This window comes from Dipodomys merriami, unplaced genomic scaffold (assembly GCF_024711535.1).
Source record: "Dipodomys merriami isolate MVZ:Mamm:240054 unplaced genomic scaffold, mDipMer1.0.p SCAF_497, whole genome shotgun sequence".
NCBI lineage: Eukaryota > Metazoa > Chordata > Mammalia > Rodentia > Heteromyidae > Dipodomys > Dipodomys merriami.
In genome coordinates, this window is record NW_027206065.1 from 501,345 (window position 1) to 520,586 (window position 19,242).

General features: G+C 47.9%; 1 protein-coding gene across 6 annotated transcripts in view; it reads left to right on the top strand.

Moving 5' to 3' along the window:
- Nucleotides 1-10,897, top strand: part of LOC138809395 (transmembrane protein 229B) — a 43,945-nt gene extending 33,048 nt beyond the window's left edge. For all 6 annotated transcript variants that reach the window (XM_069995917.1, XM_069995913.1, XM_069995914.1 and 3 more), the window contains one exon: nucleotides 7,425-10,897. In XM_069995917.1, the coding sequence (XP_069852018.1) occupies nucleotides 7,446-7,949 (504 nt within the window). In that variant the 5' untranslated portion in view covers nucleotides 7,425-7,445 and the 3' untranslated portion in view covers nucleotides 7,950-10,897. The remainder of the gene's footprint in view (nucleotides 1-7,424) is intronic.
- The last annotated feature ends 8,345 nt before the right edge of the window (nucleotides 10,898-19,242 follow it).

Below are 19,242 nucleotides of genomic sequence, written 5' to 3' on the forward strand. Positions count from 1 at the left end.
CTCTCCCCAAGCACAGACCTAGCTAGAGACAGACTTGAGGTCTCTAAAGCTGAATCTCACTGCCTTGTCCCCAGGGCCTCTTAGGAGTGCTGTGTGTCTCCCTAGAACATGGAAATGTAGTGATTGGGAGGGAAGTGGATGGTGTGGCCAGCCTAATTGCATGCAGGCAAGTCTATTTTTCCAGGAAGATGCATCTTGGGACAAAAATTCCCAGAGTCATTGTGTTGTGGGCACTCAGCTTCCTGGAACAAGATGAGAGTTTTTGGCAAAACCAAAGGCAATCATTCCGTCTGGCTTTGCCTACAGCTTGTCGTAGTCTTTTAAGGCCATCTCCTTGTCAGTCTCTGCTGCTTGCTCTGCTCTCACTTTTCTCTGCCACACTGTGGCAGAGCTTAGCAGGTTCTAAGAGGAGCAGGTAAGATTCTCCTAGGGACTTCTCCGCTTTGCCACAATAGGTAGTTCTCTGACAAGTCACCTGGAGCTCTGGCCCTTCACGGGATTCCCTGTTCTCAGGCTCTTCATCAGCAAGGGCTTCTCAGAATCATTATTTCCCAAACTTCTGCGTGTTAAGTCATCACTGCTCTCCAAAAGCTTTTTTCCTGCTTCCAGCCCTTCTCACGCATGCCTACACACTTGAACTTTCTGTTCTGGGCTGTCCACTCCTTGTATCACAGTCCTCAGGATGGCTGTTTGTCACCAGAAGAAAGAAGCCAACACCCACCAAGCTGCAAGTTCCTCTTGCTCAGGATTTCCCAGGACTCTGATTCCCGGGCTGAGTAAGGAAGTATTGGAAGGGGTCCAAGGGAAAGGGGGTTAGTTTAAGGAGACTAGAGCCCAGAAGAGGGTGGTGAGCCTCTCCTCGCTCAGGGTCTAGCCACGGCTTCTGTGATTGTCAGAAATAAGATTGGCTAGCTGGACACAGCTGAGATCTGAAGCCAACAATTCCTGTCAGGAATGTGTGTGTGTGTGAGACTCATCTCCAACAAACCACCAAAAAGCTGAAAATGGAGCTGTGGCTCAAGTTGGAGAGAGCTAGTATTGCGCAAAAAAGAAGTTTACAGACAGCACCCAGGCCCTGAGTTCAAGCCTCAGGTTGGTTTGAACTTGTGATCCTCCTGCCTCATCCTCCTCTCTGATTACCTGTGTGTACCACCATGGCTGGCTAGTTCAAGCCTCAGAACTAGCACAAAAGAAAGAGAGAGAGAGAGAGAAGAAGAAGGAAGGAAGGAAGGAAAGAAGGAAGGAAAGAAGGAAGGAAGGGAAAAGAAAATAGATTTGGGAGTTGAATTCTGAACATACTCCCAAGCCAGAGCCCCAGCTCTAATCTTAGTATCTTCCATCCTCCCACCCCCTACCCCAAGCATCCAAGCCCCAAACACTGTCTCATGTTCCTTTGTCTGAAGTCCCATCTTCTTTCCCCAGCCAGGTCTTTCAGTTGACCTCATTCTTCTTGAGAGCACCAACTGTGTTTTCCTGGCACAACCCCTCAGACAAGATCTGACCTTGCCTAGGTATGCTTCTGTCTCATCTTTACAAGTACTTCCTGCTGTCCAGAAAAAGAACCCAGGCCTGGGGCTCCCCCTGTTCTTCCTCTTGTTCTGAGTTTGCACCTTTTCACCCTTTCATCTTACTTCTGCTGAGGGTTTTGGAATCTAGCTCTTCCAGATCACCTAGGAAAGACTGGAGCCTGTGGTTTCTCACCAGCTAGGAAACCATTCTTGACCTCCCAAGGAAGATGAGATCAGATGCAAGAGAGCAGGGTTCAAAATCAGCATCAAGATGGGGGGGCTGGCCTGAGTAAGATCCATGTAGTCATATCAGGCTGCTGTAGGAGAACACTGACTGGGAAACCCCTTTCTCGGCCCAGGATCCTGGGAGCACGTCTCCCTTGCCCAGAGAGGGCCAGGGATGGGTGTGCAGGTCAGGCAGGCAGCTCTAAGTTCCAAGGAGCCAAGTCATGGCAGAAGGTCGAGTGGTCTCTGTATCCCTGTGCCTGGGCCACAGGTCTCAGGGGCTGTCAGCCTCTTCTGCATTTCCTTGGAGTCAATCTCTTTGCCTAAAGAGGGGTTTCAGGATAAAGTGAGCTTCTGTTCTTGGCATGCCCACCCTTTTATTCTACCTTCTTTCCAAGCCTGATCCTCAGGGCTGGCCCTTCACCTCAATTCAGTCACAGGGAAGTGGGCAGCTCTCCTAGACTGTGTGTGAGGTTACTGTTTCGTCAGTGTTGCCTGGCTGACTGGCTTGGCACTCTGGGTAGGGTAAAGACCTTGCGGCTCGTAGGGAAAGCTGTCCTGAGACTGGTGAGGACAAGAGCACTGTGATTCTTCCTCAGGTAGGACATGGCCCTTGAACCAAGAGAGGCTATATAGGGCTGGGAAGGTGGCTCAGTGGTAGAGTGCTTGCCTTGCATGCATGAGGCCCTGGGTTCTATTCCTCAGCACCACATAAGCAAAAAAGAAAAAAAAAAGCTGGAAGTGGCGCTGTGGCTCAAGTGGTAGAGTGCTAGCCTTGAGCTGAAGAGCTGAGGGACAGAGCCCAGGCACAGAGATCAGGCCCCATGACCGCCCCCCCCCCCCCAAAAAAAAGAAAGAAAGGCTATATAGATGCCTGGCTCTGGGCCAGGAAGGACAGTACCCATTCGGGAACAGTTGCTATATTGGATAGTACATGTCTATGAGTTCATTTAGCCTCACAAAACCCTGGAGGTAGTTATTCCTATTGTTCTTCTCCTGTAAGGAAACAGAGGTTTGGGGCATTTGGGTAACTCCCCAAAAGATTCCACAGAGGTAGCCTATCAGGCCAGACTCTAGCCCGGGCAGTTAGGATCTGGGCCGCTGAGCTCAGAGGCTCCATATCTATCCCTTGGTGATGGTTTGCTGTTGGGGATGCATTCAAGGAGTTCAGTACAACCTGACACTCTGTCTCAAACAACAACAGAAGGAATTATTTCTAAAATGCCACTATGATTATTTCTCCCACGTAAAGCCCATTAGTGGGCTTTTAACACCTACACTCCTAGGGAGAGTTGGCAAAGCCATTCCAGACTCTTCTGCCTCAGAACCTGTCCTCTGGATCTTGACATTGCTATCTTTAGTCCTTGGGATGACCTTTCCACCTGTCACAAACCCCGATGACCCCTGACCCCATTGCCCTCTGTGTGACACATAGTACTGACTTTGCTATGATTTATCTGAAGCTAGCATTAGCAGCTGCTAGAATATTTCATATAATGGTAAGAGAAAGGAGACTCCAAACACATGACTGATTTTACAAAGGTGCGCATTCATGTAAAGATACAGAAAAGTTTAGCAACAACTACATCTAGATGGTTATATCACACATGATGTTTTGTCACAATTTTCTGTGTACTCTAAATTTGCCACATACACACAAACCTAAAGAGACCTCAAGTCCTGTAAAATGAATGCACATACCACATGCTGAGTATGCCGGATGTACTGAGTGTATCTATGGAACAGAGGGACAGACCCCAGCTCAACTTCCCCAGCCAAGCATAGAACAGAGCTTCTGATGACTCACACCCTCACAATCATGCCAGGCAAGATCTAATCCATACACATGTGAACTGAGTAGTAAAAGGTGATTCAGGTCACCAAGTTTTGGGCTGATTTGTCAGGTGGCATTTAGTAACTGCTTGAGAAACATCTTCATTCCTTTGTTGAATGCGTATGTGTGTGCTGGGCACAGTGCCAGGCATTGAGATTCAGCACTGAACCAGACAGACAGGTCCTTACTCTCTGGAACCCTGGGTAGTGTGGGGAAATGACGGAACATGCTGGAGTTATTCACGGCCTCTGGTTTCTGAGTGCTTGGTGGTACCATTAGTCAGGATGGAATGGGAGGGAGAAAGATTGAGTTTGATTGGAAAGGAGTTTGAGGTGCCTATGGGACATTTCAGGTGGAGATGTACAAAGAAAAATATGTTGTAGGTACAGAAAAGAAAGGTCTGGCTTGGGACTGGATGTTAGCAATATAACAAAATACTCTGTACCAAAGAAAAAGGGCTGGGAAGATGGCTCAGTGGTAGACTGCTTGCCTTGTATACATGAGGTCCTGGGTTCGATTCCTCAGCACCACATAAGCAGAAAAAGCCGGAAGTGGCACTGTGGCTCAAGTGGTAGAGTGCTAACCTTGAGCTGAAGAGCTGAGGGACAGTGCCCAGGCCCAGAGTTCAGGCCCTACGACTAATTTAGAAAGAAAGGAAGGAAGGAAGGATGGAAGAAAGAAAGAAAGAAAGAAAGAAAGAAAGAAAGAAAGAAAGAAAGAAAGAAAGAAAGAAAGGAGGGAAGGAAGGAAGAAAGGAGGGAAGGAAGGAAGAAAGGAGGGAAGGAAGGAAGAAAAAAGACAGAGGAAGTGCTGTAGAAATTTAGAAGAGGAGGAGATATTTTGTTTGAAGATCAACTGGACACTGGGTTTGAGCCTGTAGAGGTGAGAGGAGAGGGCACATCACATAGAATGAACAGGATGCACATCAGCATAGGGCAAGATCATAAAGTCTTGAATGTCAGACCAAGAATGCTGTAATGCTTCATTAGGAGCTGGGCAGCCATCTGAGTAGTGATGTGATGCATACTTGGTATGGAGATGGGTAGTTAGGTGCAACAGGATGAGTTTTGAAGTAGAAATCAGGAGATATTGGTTCTAAGTAGCCAAGTATGTTTGCAACATGACTTTAACTCTAGTAACTGAACGGCTGAGGCAGGAGAATTGAGAGTTCAAAGCTAGGCTGAGCTACACAGTGAGAACTTGTTTAAACACACACACACATACACACAGAGAGAGAGAAAGAGAGAGAGAGAGAGAGAGAGAGAGAGAGAGAGAGAGAGAGAGAGAGAGAGAGAAATCTGTTCTAGTCTCTGCTCTTCCATTTACTGAACCAGGATGTAAGACAAATCATTACTCTTCTCTAAGTGACACTGCTTCACTCACTATAAAACTACCTGTGTTTCACATGAATCCTAATTAAGAGCTAGTGAAAACAAGTATAATTAAAGTGCTAGGAAGAATGTAAATGCCGCACAACGGTGAGTTAGCTATTGTGACAATGAAGCTTGTATTAGCCAAAAGATGATGCCAGGATCCCCAGCTGGTAGGTGAATTACAGGTGTCTTCTTTTTCTTCTTCTTCTTCTTCTTCTTTTTTCTGTCAGTCATGGGGCCTGAACTCTGGGCCTGGGTGCTGTCCCTCAGCTCTTCAACTCAAGGCTAGTACTCTACCACTTGAGCCACAGCACCACTTCTGGCTTTTTCTGTTTATGTGGTGCTAAGGAATCAAACCCAGGGCCTCATGTATGCATACTACCACTGAGCCACCTTCCCAGTCCACAGGTGCCTTCTTAACCTTTGTCCTCACCCCCATCTTGGAGAGGAGATTGACAGATATCAAGCCAAGTGTCCTCTGGCAGCTGGCAGACCATCCTGTTCTTGATGCAACCCTTGAACTCTCCCACATCTTTCTCTGCATAAAAAGGCCATGTTATTTAGGCTCATGTTCAGCAGAGGGCTATGCCAGCAGCTACAAAACAAGGTTATAAACTAATGTGCCCTCAAGGAGTTCGCAGGCTAGTTGGTCATAAAGGCTTGTACATCAAAAAAACAAAAGTAGAAACTGCACAGTTATAATCCCAGCACTCAGAAGCCAGCTTGAGCTACATAATGAGACCCTGTCTTTAAAACAAACAAACAAAACCCCCAACAGTATAGCCAGGTATGAACCAGTTGCTCACACCTATAATCCTAGCTACTCAGGAGGCTGAGATCTGAAGATTTTGCTTGAAAGCCAGCCAGGGCAGGAAAGTCTATGAGACTCTTATCTGCAATTAACCACCAAAAAGGCAGAAGTGGAGTGCTAGCTCAGGGACCATGATCAGGCCCTGTGTTCAAGCCCTGGGACCAGCACAAAAACAACAACAATAAATACATTTCAGTACATATGGTAGCATCTGATAATGAGCCAAATGAATGGTCAAGACCCTGTCTGGTATACGACGAAAAAGCTAGAGGCCAGTTGTCCAGGACAGACTTCAGGGAAGCAGGAAAAGATGGGAGCAAGACCATACAAACTAATGAGGTTTGAAAAGGAGGGAGAAGGAGAAAAAGGTTTGTCAGCCCACTGCTTCCCCTCGACACTCAAAACTTAACACTAAGACTTCATCCAATGTAGCAGTGAAAAACAAATGTGAAATGCCAGCTTCAGGTAACTGCATCTATAATCCTAGCTACTCACAAGGCCGAGATCTGAGGATCATGGTTTGAAGCCAGCCTGATAGGAAAATCCATGAGATTCTTATCTCTAATTAACTACCAGAAAACCAGAAGTGGCACCGTGGCTCAAAGTGGTAGGATGCTAGCCTTAAGCACAAAAGCTCAGGGACAGCACCCAAGCCCTGAGTTCAAGCCCCATGACCGACCAAAAACAACAACAACAACAACAAAAAGTGAAGAAAAGGAGATACAACTTTAGGTGTTTCATTAGGATGGTCATTGTCAAGAAAATAGGAAAAAAAATGTTGGCAAAGATGCAGAGGAAACAGGAACATTTGTGCATTGGTCCTAGAATGTCAACTGTGGAAAGCAGTATGTTAGTTCTTCAAAAAGGCAACCGTAGAATAACCTTAGAATTTATCATGTAATTCCACTTCTGGCATAGAGCAAAAGATCTGGGTGTGGAGGAGATGTTTGTACACTCATAATCACAGTACCATTATTCCCAGCAGTTCACAGGTGGAAGCAACCCAAGGTATTTATGAACAGATAGGTGGATAAACAAAATATCCCAGCTGGTGGAATTTACTCAGCCTTCTAAAGGAAGGGAGCCAGGTGCTAGTGGCTCACACCTGCAATTCTAACTTCTCTAGAAGCTGAGTAGTAGAAGCTGAGTAGTTTGTAGTTTGAAACCAGCTGGGGCAGAAAAGTCTGTGAAACTGGTAGGTGCAGTTAACCAGCAAAAAAGCCAGAAGTGGAGATGTAGCTCAGTGGTAGAGCACTAGCCTTGACTGAGAAAGGCCAGGGAGAGGATGAGGCTCTGAGTTCAAGCCCCAGTACTATACAAAAAAATAAAAAGAAGAAGGAGAAGGAGGAGAAGGAGGAGGAGGGGGTTCATTCAGACACAGGTTCATTCAGACACATGGTACTCCATAGACAGACAGATAGATAGATAGATAGATAGATAGATAGATAGATAGATAGATAGATAGATAGATAGATAGATAGATAGATAGATAGATATCTGGGGTACTCAGAGATGGAAAGAATGGTGGGCAGGACTGGGGGGAAGAGGGTGTGGGGGAGTTAGAGCTCCTGTTTGGGATGATGGAAAGGGAAAGGTGGGTTTGCAATCTCCAGGCACTGGCCTAGGGAGGACAACCAGGTGACGCCCTCCCTCATGTCTTCCCGTGTCACCAGCAACAGGCCTCACTTGGCGCCATGGCTTCTGCAGAGCCCCTGACCGCGCTGTCCCGCTGGTACCTGTACGCCATCCACGGCTACTTCTGCGAGGTGATGTTTACCGCGGCCTGGGAGTTCGTGGTGAATTTTAACTGGAAGTTTCCGGGCGTCACGAGCGTCTGGGCCCTGTTCATCTACGGCACCTCCATCCTCATCGTGGAGCGCATGTACCTGCGCCTGCGCGCGCGCTGCCCGCTGCTGGTGCGCTGCCTCATCTACACGCTCTGGACCTACCTGTGGGAGTTCACCACGGGCCTCCTCCTGCGCCAGTTCAACGCCTGCCCTTGGGACTACTCCCAGTTCGACTTTGACTTCATGGGCCTCATCACCCTGGAATACGCGGTGCCCTGGTTCTGTGGGGCCCTCATCATGGAGCAGTTCATCATTCGCAACACCCTCCGCCTGCGCTTTGACAAGGACGCGGAGCCTGGGGAGCCCAGTGGCCCTCCAGCCCTGGCCAATGGCCACATCAAGACTGACTGACGGGGGCGGGGCCTGGAGAGGGGTGGGGGTGGGCTCCCTCATGGAACTCGTGGACAGAGAGGCCAAGCTGTTCAGCACAAGCCCTGGGCCTCCCCCTGGTAGAGCAAACGGCCCCCGTATTCTCTATGGAAGGATGATCTTGGGGCCACAGAAGGACTTTGGAGAAGGGCCACGAATCTCAGCCCAGCTCAGCCCACCATGGGGCTGCCAGCCAGAGGTTTGTGGCTGAGCAACGGTGGAACTACAAGGATGGACTTGGGAAGCAGCGGGCCTGTTACTGGCTAAGACACACTGAGACTGGGGTTGCAGGTGGGAGGCAAGCCCAAGGAGGCTATGGCTACCTCTGTAGCCACCTGCCCACCTCCCGTATGGATTTCGCTGGGCTTTGGCTGGTTCCATTAGGCAATATTCAGGTGCTTGCTTGCAACCAATACCTCCCTGGGGGCCTCTACGCTGCAGCCTCAGACTGACTGGGCGGCCAGGAGGCTGCTTGGTGGTTGAGATGGTGTGCAAAGGCTGGGGAACCATCTTCTGCTCCTCTCTCCTCCCCCAGGGCCCCATGCTGCTCCCTTGGCCCTTTGGGGCCCCCCTCCCCCTCCCCACACCCCCATGGTGCTGGATTCCCACCAACCTTGGGCTTTTGGAGGTTTTCATCCCCGTGTGTTCGGTGGCGTTTCCCCTTCTCTCTTTCTTATGTTCAAGGCCTTTGCCACTAGCTGCCCTTTTCTCCACATCAGTCACTGTCCCATCCCATGTTCTCAACCCCCTTGCCAACACAGCAGCTGCCATAGGTGAAGCCCTGAGACAGACCTCCACCTCTGCTTGCCTGTAGCCTTCCTCCCTCACCCCCCCTCCCCACCTGCCATTCTCTCACTGGCCTGATGCCTAGGGGAGATTCTAAGTTGTCTCCCAGCTCTGGTGGTGGTGGTGGTGGGGAGCTGGGGCAGTGCTTTCTCCCTGCTGGGGCCCTACTGAAAATAGTATTTATTCCCCAGTGCACAGCTCAGCTGAGAGGGCCCCTGTGGATCCCAATGGGAGCCTAGAGACAAATCAGTTCCATGGGGGAAAAAAGCAAAGCTCCAGGTCATATTTGACTTTGAAAATGGATTTTCAAGCCCATCAGCTTCCTAGGGGCCAGGAGCTCTATGGAAATGAGGAACCGAAAGAGGACTCTTTGGAGCCTCCCTCTACAACAATGGATGGGTTCTGATTCTACCATGGCCCAGCTCTGCAGCAAAATCTCAGAGCTGCCCCTTTTCCAACCCTTCCAGCAAGGCTGACCCACTGAGTTTTGTCCCTCCAACAGTATTAGCCATGCCACAATTCATGGGCATCGTCATCTCGGTTGGCTCCCCTCCCTTCATGACAGGTCCAATGCTGGCAGTGGACAGGTAAGATCTTCATTCTAGGCCCTCTTGGGCTCTGTCCCTCATTCTTGAGGGAAGGGGTCTATAAGCAAGTGGGCCATCCTGTGAGACATGCTCTGTTGGTCACCCTAGGATTAGGAGGTGAACGCTAACCTTTCCTTTCTTTTAGCATTTAGATAATTAAAAAGAATCTCCTCCTACGTTGTTCTGTCTGGGTCATACAGACCACACCAGCCAGGGAAGCTAGCTACCATCTGATGTCTGGGTCCAGAGAAAGGCTTGGAGACTTGGCCTTTGGTAGCATTTTTTTCCCCTGCAGTTCTGTCTGGGGACAGGTCTCCAGGTGGTTCCCAGTCTGGTTCTCAAATCTCAAACTGCACACAATGGGTGGCGAGCCCTGCATTTGATTTTGTGACCCCAGTTTCTGATTTTCTTGAGGGAGGGAGTATTTGCTTTCCATCTGTAGGTGGAAATCACTGGACAGTGATTTCCCCCAGCTCTGTGCTATCAATCTCTTGCAATCTCCTGTGTGAACAACCTCCTTCTGAATGAATCTGGTGATCAATTTGCTGAGCTCTTGCCAGCCGAAGAGTTCCCTAATGCCAGCCCAAAAGCCCTGAGAGAGCCCCCCCACCCCAGGTCTTACCACTCAAGATGTTGCCTTGTAGGCATTCCCTGGCACCAAGTTCTTTCCATGTCCTCGAAATCCCAAGCCCTGGAGTTCCTGGAGTCGGCTTGTGTGCCTGGCAACATTCAGCATTACAAATCTGCTTCCTTTAGGTGCCCTCCCCTCAGTTGCTCCTATGACTCCTTATGGAACACAGAGCAACCCCCTCCGTATGGCCCCTCCCCCCCTTAGCTAGGGGAAGTTACAATACATGGCCTGACCACAGGAACTGCAGGCTTGGATCCCTCTACAGGCAGCCCATACTTCAACTCTACTGTGTATCTTCTGGGCTCCATTTCCTTAGTGCCCAGGGCTTAGAAGTTCAGTGTGATGCTAGTCCCGCTGTTGATAGCATTTTGGGAGTGCTGGTGCAGGGTCTGCTGGCCTTTTATGAGTCTCTGGAATCCTGAGCCACTCCACTGGCCATGGCAGAATCTCCGAGTTACATATCACAAACATGCATGGTTGAGCTGCTTTGGATGTCTGCTAGGCCTCCTGCCCTGTCCCTTCCTCAATGCCAGCCAGTCACAATGGCCTATGCTTATTCTCAGCAATAATATGTAGGGAGGGCCCTTTGTGCTGGCCACTAGCTTGTTCTGTATGGGGTCTCCCAGGAAGGCACTTGCTGGGTGGGTCGGTGAGAATGTGTTTATGAAGCTCTGGGCTATCCAGAAGCTGGGAGCAGAGGCCAGAGGCCTGGCCCTGGTGGCCAAGGCCACCCAGACCTGGCAGAGCTGCAGGCCTCAGCTTTGGGAGGGAGCCTCTGGGGTGAGTGGGGCTGTGGTCCCCACCTAGTCAGCTCTTGAGAAAGGCATCTGACTGGTTTGTGAATCCATTGCCTGCTGTGTCTCTGTTGGTCTCTGTCTCTTCTGTTTCATATCTGTGCACATAAATATACTGGTGTTGTGTTCAAAGATGGACTCTGACCTGTCTTTTCCACTGTGGAGCTCCCAGGGGCTGCTGGAGGGGCCAGACCCTTCCTCTCCTGTATGACATCATCCCAACTCGAGGAGGGCTCCTGGGAGGTATGGGAAGGTCGTGCTCCCTGCCAGTCTTTACTAGCTCTATCCCAACCCAATTGAGTAGCCTGAATCTACTCCACTAAATCTCCAGCCCAGGCAGAGCAGGATCTGATCCAGGCCTTCTGTCCTAATCTACCAGGTGATGAGGACTCCCAGGTAATATGTAAAGTGGTTGCATGCACTTGCTCACGAGATGAGCTCCTGTTGAACACACTCACCATGACTTGGAATGTCTCACGTGAGAGGGCCTGAAGGAGGAAGCTCATGGTGACTCAAAGAGTTAAGAGGCCTTTACATTGCATCAAGTTTCATTTGGATGGAACAGAGTTCTGTGCTTCTCCCTGACAATTGCTGTCCTCAAGAAGTGCCTTTAACGCTGTAGCTCAAGTGGTAGAGCGCTAGCCTTGAGCTGAAGAGCTGAGGGACAGCGCCCAGGCCCAGAGTTCAAGCCCCACGACCGGACCCAAAAAAAAAAAAAAAGAAGTGCCTTTAAAAGGAGTGAATCCTTTCCTATATTCGGTATATCTGCTCTCTCCACCTCCCCCATCCTCTTTGCTCTACCTTAGGCCTCTGCCAACTTAACTACTTCCTGGAAGAGGATGGAGGATTTAGAAGTTGCTCAGCTTGCTCAACCAAACCAAATGACCTGGATCCTGTGCTGTAGCCAAGTGATAGAACAGGGCAGTATTCCAAATCACCAGGAAAGCACTCTGCTTCTTCCTTCCCAACTCACTTGATGGTATTCATTTCTTTAAAAGCTTTTACCTTTATAAAAATGAGCTAGGCTTGAGCTGAAAAGCTGAGGGACAGTGCCCAGGCCCAGAGTTCAGGCCCCACGACCGGACCCAAAAATAAATAAATATGAGCTAGCTTTGCATAAGAGAAGCTAAGCACCAGTGGATCATATCCGTAATCCTAGAAGGAGGTTGAGACTTGGAGAATTATTTTTTTTTCCTGTTGGGCACGGGGCTTGATCTCTGGCCCTAGGTACTGTCCTTGAGCTCTTCAGCCCAAGACAAGCACTCTACTACTTGAGCTACAGCTCCATTTCCAGTTTTCTGGTGGTTTATTGGAGATAAGAGTCTTACGAACTTTCCTGCCTGGGCTGGCTTTGAACCAGGATGCTCAGATCTCAGCCTCCTGAGTAGCGAGGCTTATGGGCGTAAGCTACCAGTGCCCAGCTGGAAGATGGTTTAAAGTTAGTTGGGGGAAATAAAAACATCCAGGAGACACTATTTCCAATTAATTGGCAAAATGCTAGACTGGGTAACTCAAGTGATGGAGTGCCAACCGTGAGTGAAAAGGCCAAATGAGAGGGAGATGTCCTGAGTTCAAGCCAAAAAAAAAAAAGTTCCCAACAGTTATTTATAGGCAAGCATGTTACAGGAAAACATATTGAAATAATCTACTTTATAAAGCTTGAGACAGGGCCCAGAGAGAAGCCAAACTTTTTTTTTTTTTTTTTTTTTGTCCATCGTGGGGCTTGAACTCTAGGCCTGGGCGCTGTCCTTCAGCCCTTCAGCTTAGGGCAAGCACTCTACAACTTTACCCACAGCCACTTCTGGTTTTCTGGTGGTTAATTGGAGATAAGAGTCTCAAGGAGGGACTGGGAAGGTGGCTCAGGGGTAGAGTGCATGCCTTGCAAGCATGAGGCCCTGGGTTCGATTCCTCAGCACCACATAAACAGAAAAAGCGGGAAGTGGCGCTGTGGCTCCAGTGGTAGAGCGCTAGCCTTGGGCTGAAGAGCTGAGGGACAGTGCCCAGACCCAGAGTTCAGGCCTCATGACCAGCAAAAAAACAAAAACAAAACAAAAAAGAGTCTCAAGTGCTCAAAATCCTCAAGGACTTTGAACCTCAATCCTCAGATCTCAGCCTTCTGAGTAGCTAGGATTATAGGCGTGAGCCAGCACCCTGCTAAAAACTCTTTTTAACTAGCCAATAAAGTGGGTGCCTGTCTTTCTTTCTTTCTTTCTTTCTTTTTTCTTTTTGCCAGTCCTGGGGCTTCAACTCAGGGCCTGGGTACTGTCCCTGAGCTTCTTTTGCTCAAGGATAGTGCACTACCACTTGAGCCACAGCGCCACTTCTAGCTTTTCTGTTTATGTGGTACTCAGGAATTGAACAGAGGGCTTCATGCGTGCCAGGCAAGCACTCTACCACTAAGCCACATTCCCAGCCCAAGGCCTTTCTTGCTTGATGGTTCTGTTCCTCTCCTCTTCTACCTCATCTTCAACCAGTCCAAAGAGATTGTCTAAGGATAATTCATTGAGTTAAATGCTCCCAAGAGAGCTAAGGTCAAGGACCTGTATCTTCTGGAGTCTTCCAAGTCTTTACCAAAAGCCTAATGTTTAACAAGAGTGAAGAAATGACCATAGCGTTGGCTCCCTGGGGTAGACATCTCAGAAGGGTGCATTGTGCTCTGATAAAAGCAAGGGACAAGTAGACTGTCTTTTGTTTTCTTTTGTGTCTTTCCCTCTCTCCCTCACCCCCTCCCTTCTTCCCTCCCCCTCCCTCTCCCCCCTTTCTCTCTCCTTCCCTCCCTTCCTCCCCAAATCTCTCTTTTGTTAGTTGTGGGGCTTGAACTTGGGACTTGGACATTGTCTCTGAGATTATTCTGTTCAAGGCTAGCATTCTACCACTCCTGGTTTTCTACTGGTTAATTAGAGATGAGAGTTTCTCGGACTTTACTGCCCCAGCTGGCTTTAAACTTCTATCATCAGATCTCAGCTTCCTAAGTAGCTAAGATGATAGTGAAAGACCCCAGACTCACTGGGATACTTTTTTCAACGGGAGGGCACCCCAAGAACCAAGACTCCAAGCCAGCAGCTGCAATAAGCAAGAGGAGTTTATTTGGCGTTTGTGCAAACGGGCTCTCTGTCCGAGGCAGACAGGAAGCCCCGAGCAGCGGTTACAGGCACTTTTAAAGACAAAAACCACAAGATTAGCATAAGACCCCAGGTTCCCCAGGATTGGCTCAGTTTACTACACGGGGAAGTTTATAACACTCTCTGTAATAAAACAATTGGCACGGATGATCAAATGGAGATAGTCTCTCTGGGAGATAAGGGTTAGGGAGTTTACGGAGTTACAGACTTGTGATTAATTAACATTTGGCCTAATTTGCTGGGCTCACCAGATGGCCCTTATCTTGAGCCCCCTAAACTGGGAATTTCTACACAGGAATGCAGAGGAACATACTCTTTGTTCCTTATCTTGGGTCCCATTTGGCCACCTGGGGAATTTACTTGTTAGCTCTTTTTTTACAACTACAGAGCTAGTCCCAGGGCCGACATCTAGACTCCCCAAACTTTTTATTTATCTCCAGAGAGGGGAAGGGTCAGAGCTAGTGCAAGCAAGTTTACAGAAGCAAACCAGCAGTTAGCATTTGTAAAAATATAACTCTAATTTTTAATCTTTTAATAGGAGTGAGCCACTGGAGCCTAGCCTAGGCTTTTTAACAGGTTTACCTAATGTAGATAAAGGATTCACTCCCTCTAAAGGCACTTCTGGAAGAGCAGCAAAGGGAAGCCAATAACCTGAGGCTCAAGGAGCTAGGTCTTTTTTTTTTTTTATTTGAGAACATACTGTACAGAGGGGTTACAATTACATGGGCAGGATAATGCATACATTTCTTACCAAGCATTGCAGCCTCCTCCTTTGTTTACCCTTCACCTCCCTTCCCAGCCTCCTCCCTCCCCCCCCATCATACCCCCCTCCCCCCCCCCCACACCGACATTGTAAAGCTGGTTTTGACATGACATTTTGTACTTCTCATTGTTGCAACAGGTCCACCTGAATCCTTAAACGACTTGTTTGTCCCCATCTCCTCCACATGTTATACTGACATCAAATATAGTGAAAGCGGGGGTTACACTGTGGGGGATGGACATACAAAGCAACAAAGAAATAATCTTATAAATGCGTTAGAAACACATGCATGAAAGAAACGAAAACATTAAAATACATATTTAAGGGTTCGTTTTCCTAACATCACATTATCTGACCTTTTCCGCTTGACTCATAGCTATACTAGATATTGCAAATAAGGGAAACCAAGGAGCTAGGTCTTTAACAGCAGCTGTGGCTTCTTTCACTGCTAGCACTATAGCCACAGGTACCAATTGCAGCCAGATGCTGCACTATGTAGATCTATGCATTCTCTCATGTTCTCATACTTTCTGTGGATGCCATTATATCCATGCTTTTTTTCTGAAAAGGTTTGTTTTTGTTTTTGTTTTGTTTTGTTTTTGGGTCTGGTCGTGGGGCCTGAACTCTGGGCCTGGCACTGTCCCTCAGCTCTTCAGCTCAAGGCTAGCGCTCTACCACTTGAACCACAGTGCCACTTCCGGCTTCTTGTTCTTTTTGCTTATGTAGTGCTGAGGAATCGAACCCAGGGCCTCAGGCATGCAAGGCAAGTGCTCTACCACTGAGCCACCTTCCCAGCCCCTTCTGAAAAGGTTTGATGCCAATCAGTCGGAAATCTTGAATTTACCAAACCACTTTTTTCTTTTTCTTTCTTCTCTTTTCTTTCTTTCTTTTTTTTGGGGGGGGCGGGGAGTAAGATCCCACTATGCTCACTATGCTGTACAGGGTGGCCTCGAACTCCTGGGCTCAAGTGATCCTCTTTGTCTCAACCTTTCCAAGTAGCTGGACTACAGATATGCATCAGCGTTTCACAAATCATTCGTTTCAACACAAGCCTAAAACTTTTCATAGAAGATTTTTCAAGCTTAGATCCTCTTGGTCTCTGCTTCTCTAGTGCTGGGATTCTAGATGCATACCACCACACAAGCTGTAGCAGTTTTAGAGTCCACTTATATGAATACTACTTACAAATGAAAGCATTTGGGAGTGGGAGGGTACAGGAAGCAGGGGACTGCGAGGCAGGTTGTATGGAGTGTCATCTTACCAAGTCTTAAAACAACTGGCACAAAGATTCTTCCTCGTGGGGGAAGGTTGTAAAATTTTCACCTTGGTAATTCTGGATTTAGCCTTGACAACCTCCCCCAGCCCTCCCACACACAGCCTTATTTTTGTCCTGGACCTTTTCTCCTGGATCCTATTTCCTGTGCTGGGGGTGAAGCCTGAGTCTCTGGTTGTAGGTGCTCTTGGAAGGTTTGATACTACCAGATGAAACTTCCTTCTAGCAGGGTAAAAAATTGCCAGGCGCCTTTCAGAAACTCACACTGGTCTGACAAGTGACCTGTTTAGCTCTTCAACTTCCGTATCAGACTCCTCCAGCCTGTTAGGGGCCAGGCTAGTGAACTTGTCACTAATAGCTAACCAAAGAGGAAGAGGTCAATGGGAGACTGATTGCTTCTCTTCAGGGGAACCTGCTCAAGTGTGGGGCCTGGGAATGATTTTCAGTTCTGACTCAGTGCAGTGCTGAGAGTCCCCTGATGCTTTCAGAGGCGGGCTGGATTCTCACGGACTGGAAATTCCTACCTGGGTACAGTGTTGAACTAGGCCAGCACATCAGGGTGCTAAAGGGACCTCTTCACAAGTGAACTCCTCTCATGAGCCTATTCTAAAGGTCAGGCTGGATGTTCCAGAGTACCAGAGATCAGCAATCCTGTTCGGACTACAGTGATCCTTGCTGTATCTGTGCCTATGCCATGGAACGACTCACTGTCTGCTCCCTCTTTCCAATTTGTTAGTCCCCGTAGAGTCCTGCCACCATCCTCTAAGAGTCTTCGGGCCTTAGCTAAAGACCAGTTCCATTGCTTTGTTCATTGGTTCATTCAAGTGACGTATTTTCTTGGTTATAGCAAAGGTGGCGTCTTAGAGCCAAACATAACAGAGGAAAAAGTGCCATCGATGGTCTGACCTAGCTCTTTGCCTCTTTGCCTCTAAGTAGAAAGGAAATGTTCCAGCTTACAAGGGTCCACCAGGTAAAGAAAAATGATTCAGCTTGGTTCACAGTTTGGGAGGTTTCAATCCATGACTCTTGTGTTGGGCCTGTGGGGCCCAGTATATCTTGGAGGAGTACAGTACAGGGGCAAAGGATGTCTATTCATTTCATGGCCAGATACAAAAGAGAAGAAAAGGAAGAGCTAGGGTCCTAATATCCCTTTCAAAAGCTACACCCTGCCAGATGCTGGTGGCTCACACCTGTAATCCTGGCTACTCAGGAGGAGGCTGAGATCTGAGCATTGCAATTCAAAGCCAGCCTGGGCAAAGAAAGTCTGTGAAACACATCTCCAATTAACCACCAGAACACCAGAAGTGGCGCTGTGGCTCAACTGGTAGAGTGCTTGCCTTGAACTGAAGAGCTCAGTGAGTGCCCAAGGCCAGAGTTCAAGCCCCATAACCAACAACAACAACAACAAAAGTTACACCTCAAATGACTATCAGGCTTCCAACTCAACCCTGCCTCTTAAAAGGTCCCTCACCTTCCAATAGTGCCACAAGCTAAGGACAAAGACTTTAACCCATGGTCCTTGAAAAGGCAGACACTAAAATACAGCCCACATCTAAGGGAAAATTATGGGGCCTCACTCAGCCTCTCCTTGAAAATCCCTTCTGAGGAGTGGCGCCAAGAAAGAGAAGGTTGCCAGTAGAAGCTTCATACTCTTAACATCTATCTCATGATCTCAAAGGCCACATCATGGATTGAGGTCAGCAAGATTGAAAGGTAGGTCTTTCTGGCTTCTGAAAACTTTTCCTTCTACCTAGAAGTACTCCTGGGCTGGGTGCTAGTGGCTCATGCCTATAATCCCAGCTACTCAGGAGGCTGAGATCTGAGGGTCACAGTTGAAAGCCAGTCTGGGCAGGAAAGTCCATGAGACTCTTATTTTCAATTAACCACCAGAAAACTGGAAGTGGCGCTGTGGCTCAAGTGGTAGAGCACTCACCTTGAGCTGACTTGCTGAGGGACAGTACCCAGGCCCAGAGTGCAAACCTTACAACTGACAAAAAAAAAAAAAAAAGTACTCCTGAAGTTCTCTGGGAAATCAAGCTCTGTAGACCTTTGTTCCTGAAGTTCTCTGGGAAATCAAGCTCTGTAGACCTTTGTTCCTGAAGTTCTCTGGGAAATCAAGCTCTGTAGACCTTTGTTCCTGAAGTTCTCTGGGAAATCAAGCTCTGTAGACCTTTGTAGTATCAAGGGTCTTGTCAGTATTAGGACAGAACAGGACAAGGATGGCAGATAGCACAGGTATTGAATGAGATAGATTTAAGTTCCAACTCCTTGCTCTGCCCCTGACTGTCTGTGTGGCATTTGGCAAGATACTGAGACCCTCAGACTTCATCCAGTAGTAGATTTAGTTCAAATTCAGTCAGTTACAGTTTATTTCACATTCTGGCCTCCTCTCCAGGCTGGGTACAAAAAAGAACTGTGGTGAAGGTTTAGAGCAACCAGAGAGGTATTAAGTCCCAACTCAACAGATCAAACATCTTAAAATGGAATCTTAGAGACCCATGTTATTAAAGGGCTAGTGGGTAATATCTATGGGGATTTTCACTGACCAACTCTGGCTTACCACCCTGTTGCTTATAAGGGTGACCAGATAGCCCAGTTTTCCAGAGACTAGGGTCTCCTAGGACATTGGGCTTTCTAATAAATGAACAAGGCCAGACAGATAAACTAGTTAGTGGAAGCTTAAAACACCCTTTACTAATTGCAATACCACTTAGTTCCTGTTTTGCAGAGTGACCTGTCAGCCATTGGCCATGGTCTTCTTGGTGGGTCCTCTCTCCAGGCCAAGGATGGATTCCTGACTCAAATAATTAGCCTCTTTCTATTTCCTTTGAACCCCAAACAAAGCCTAAACAGCCTGTCCAGTAATTCCTGCTACCTGGATCCCTGAAGGTGTTCAAGTTCCAGACTTTCCTTGACTATAATAGGTGCCTTCATGGCTTGCCTATACTTGGTTTACATTATTTAGTTCTTTACTTGCCTACAACTCTGTACAGAAATGAAAATATTCTGTCTGTTGACAATCCAGATTCCTCACTTCTTTTTTGTTTTTGCTGGTCCTGGGGCTTGAACTCCAGGCCTCAGTGCTGCCCTTGAGCTTCTTTTCCTCAAGGTTAGCACTTTCCCATTTGAACTGCAGCACATGTCTGGCTTTTTCTGAATAGCTTGTTGGAGATAAGATTCACACTGACTTTCTTGCCTGGCCTGGCTTAGAACTGCAATCCTCAGATCTCAGCCTCCTGAGTAGCTAATATTACAGGTGTGAGCCACCAACCCCTGGTTCTCACTTCTTTTTTATTTATGCACTTTTAAAATTATTATT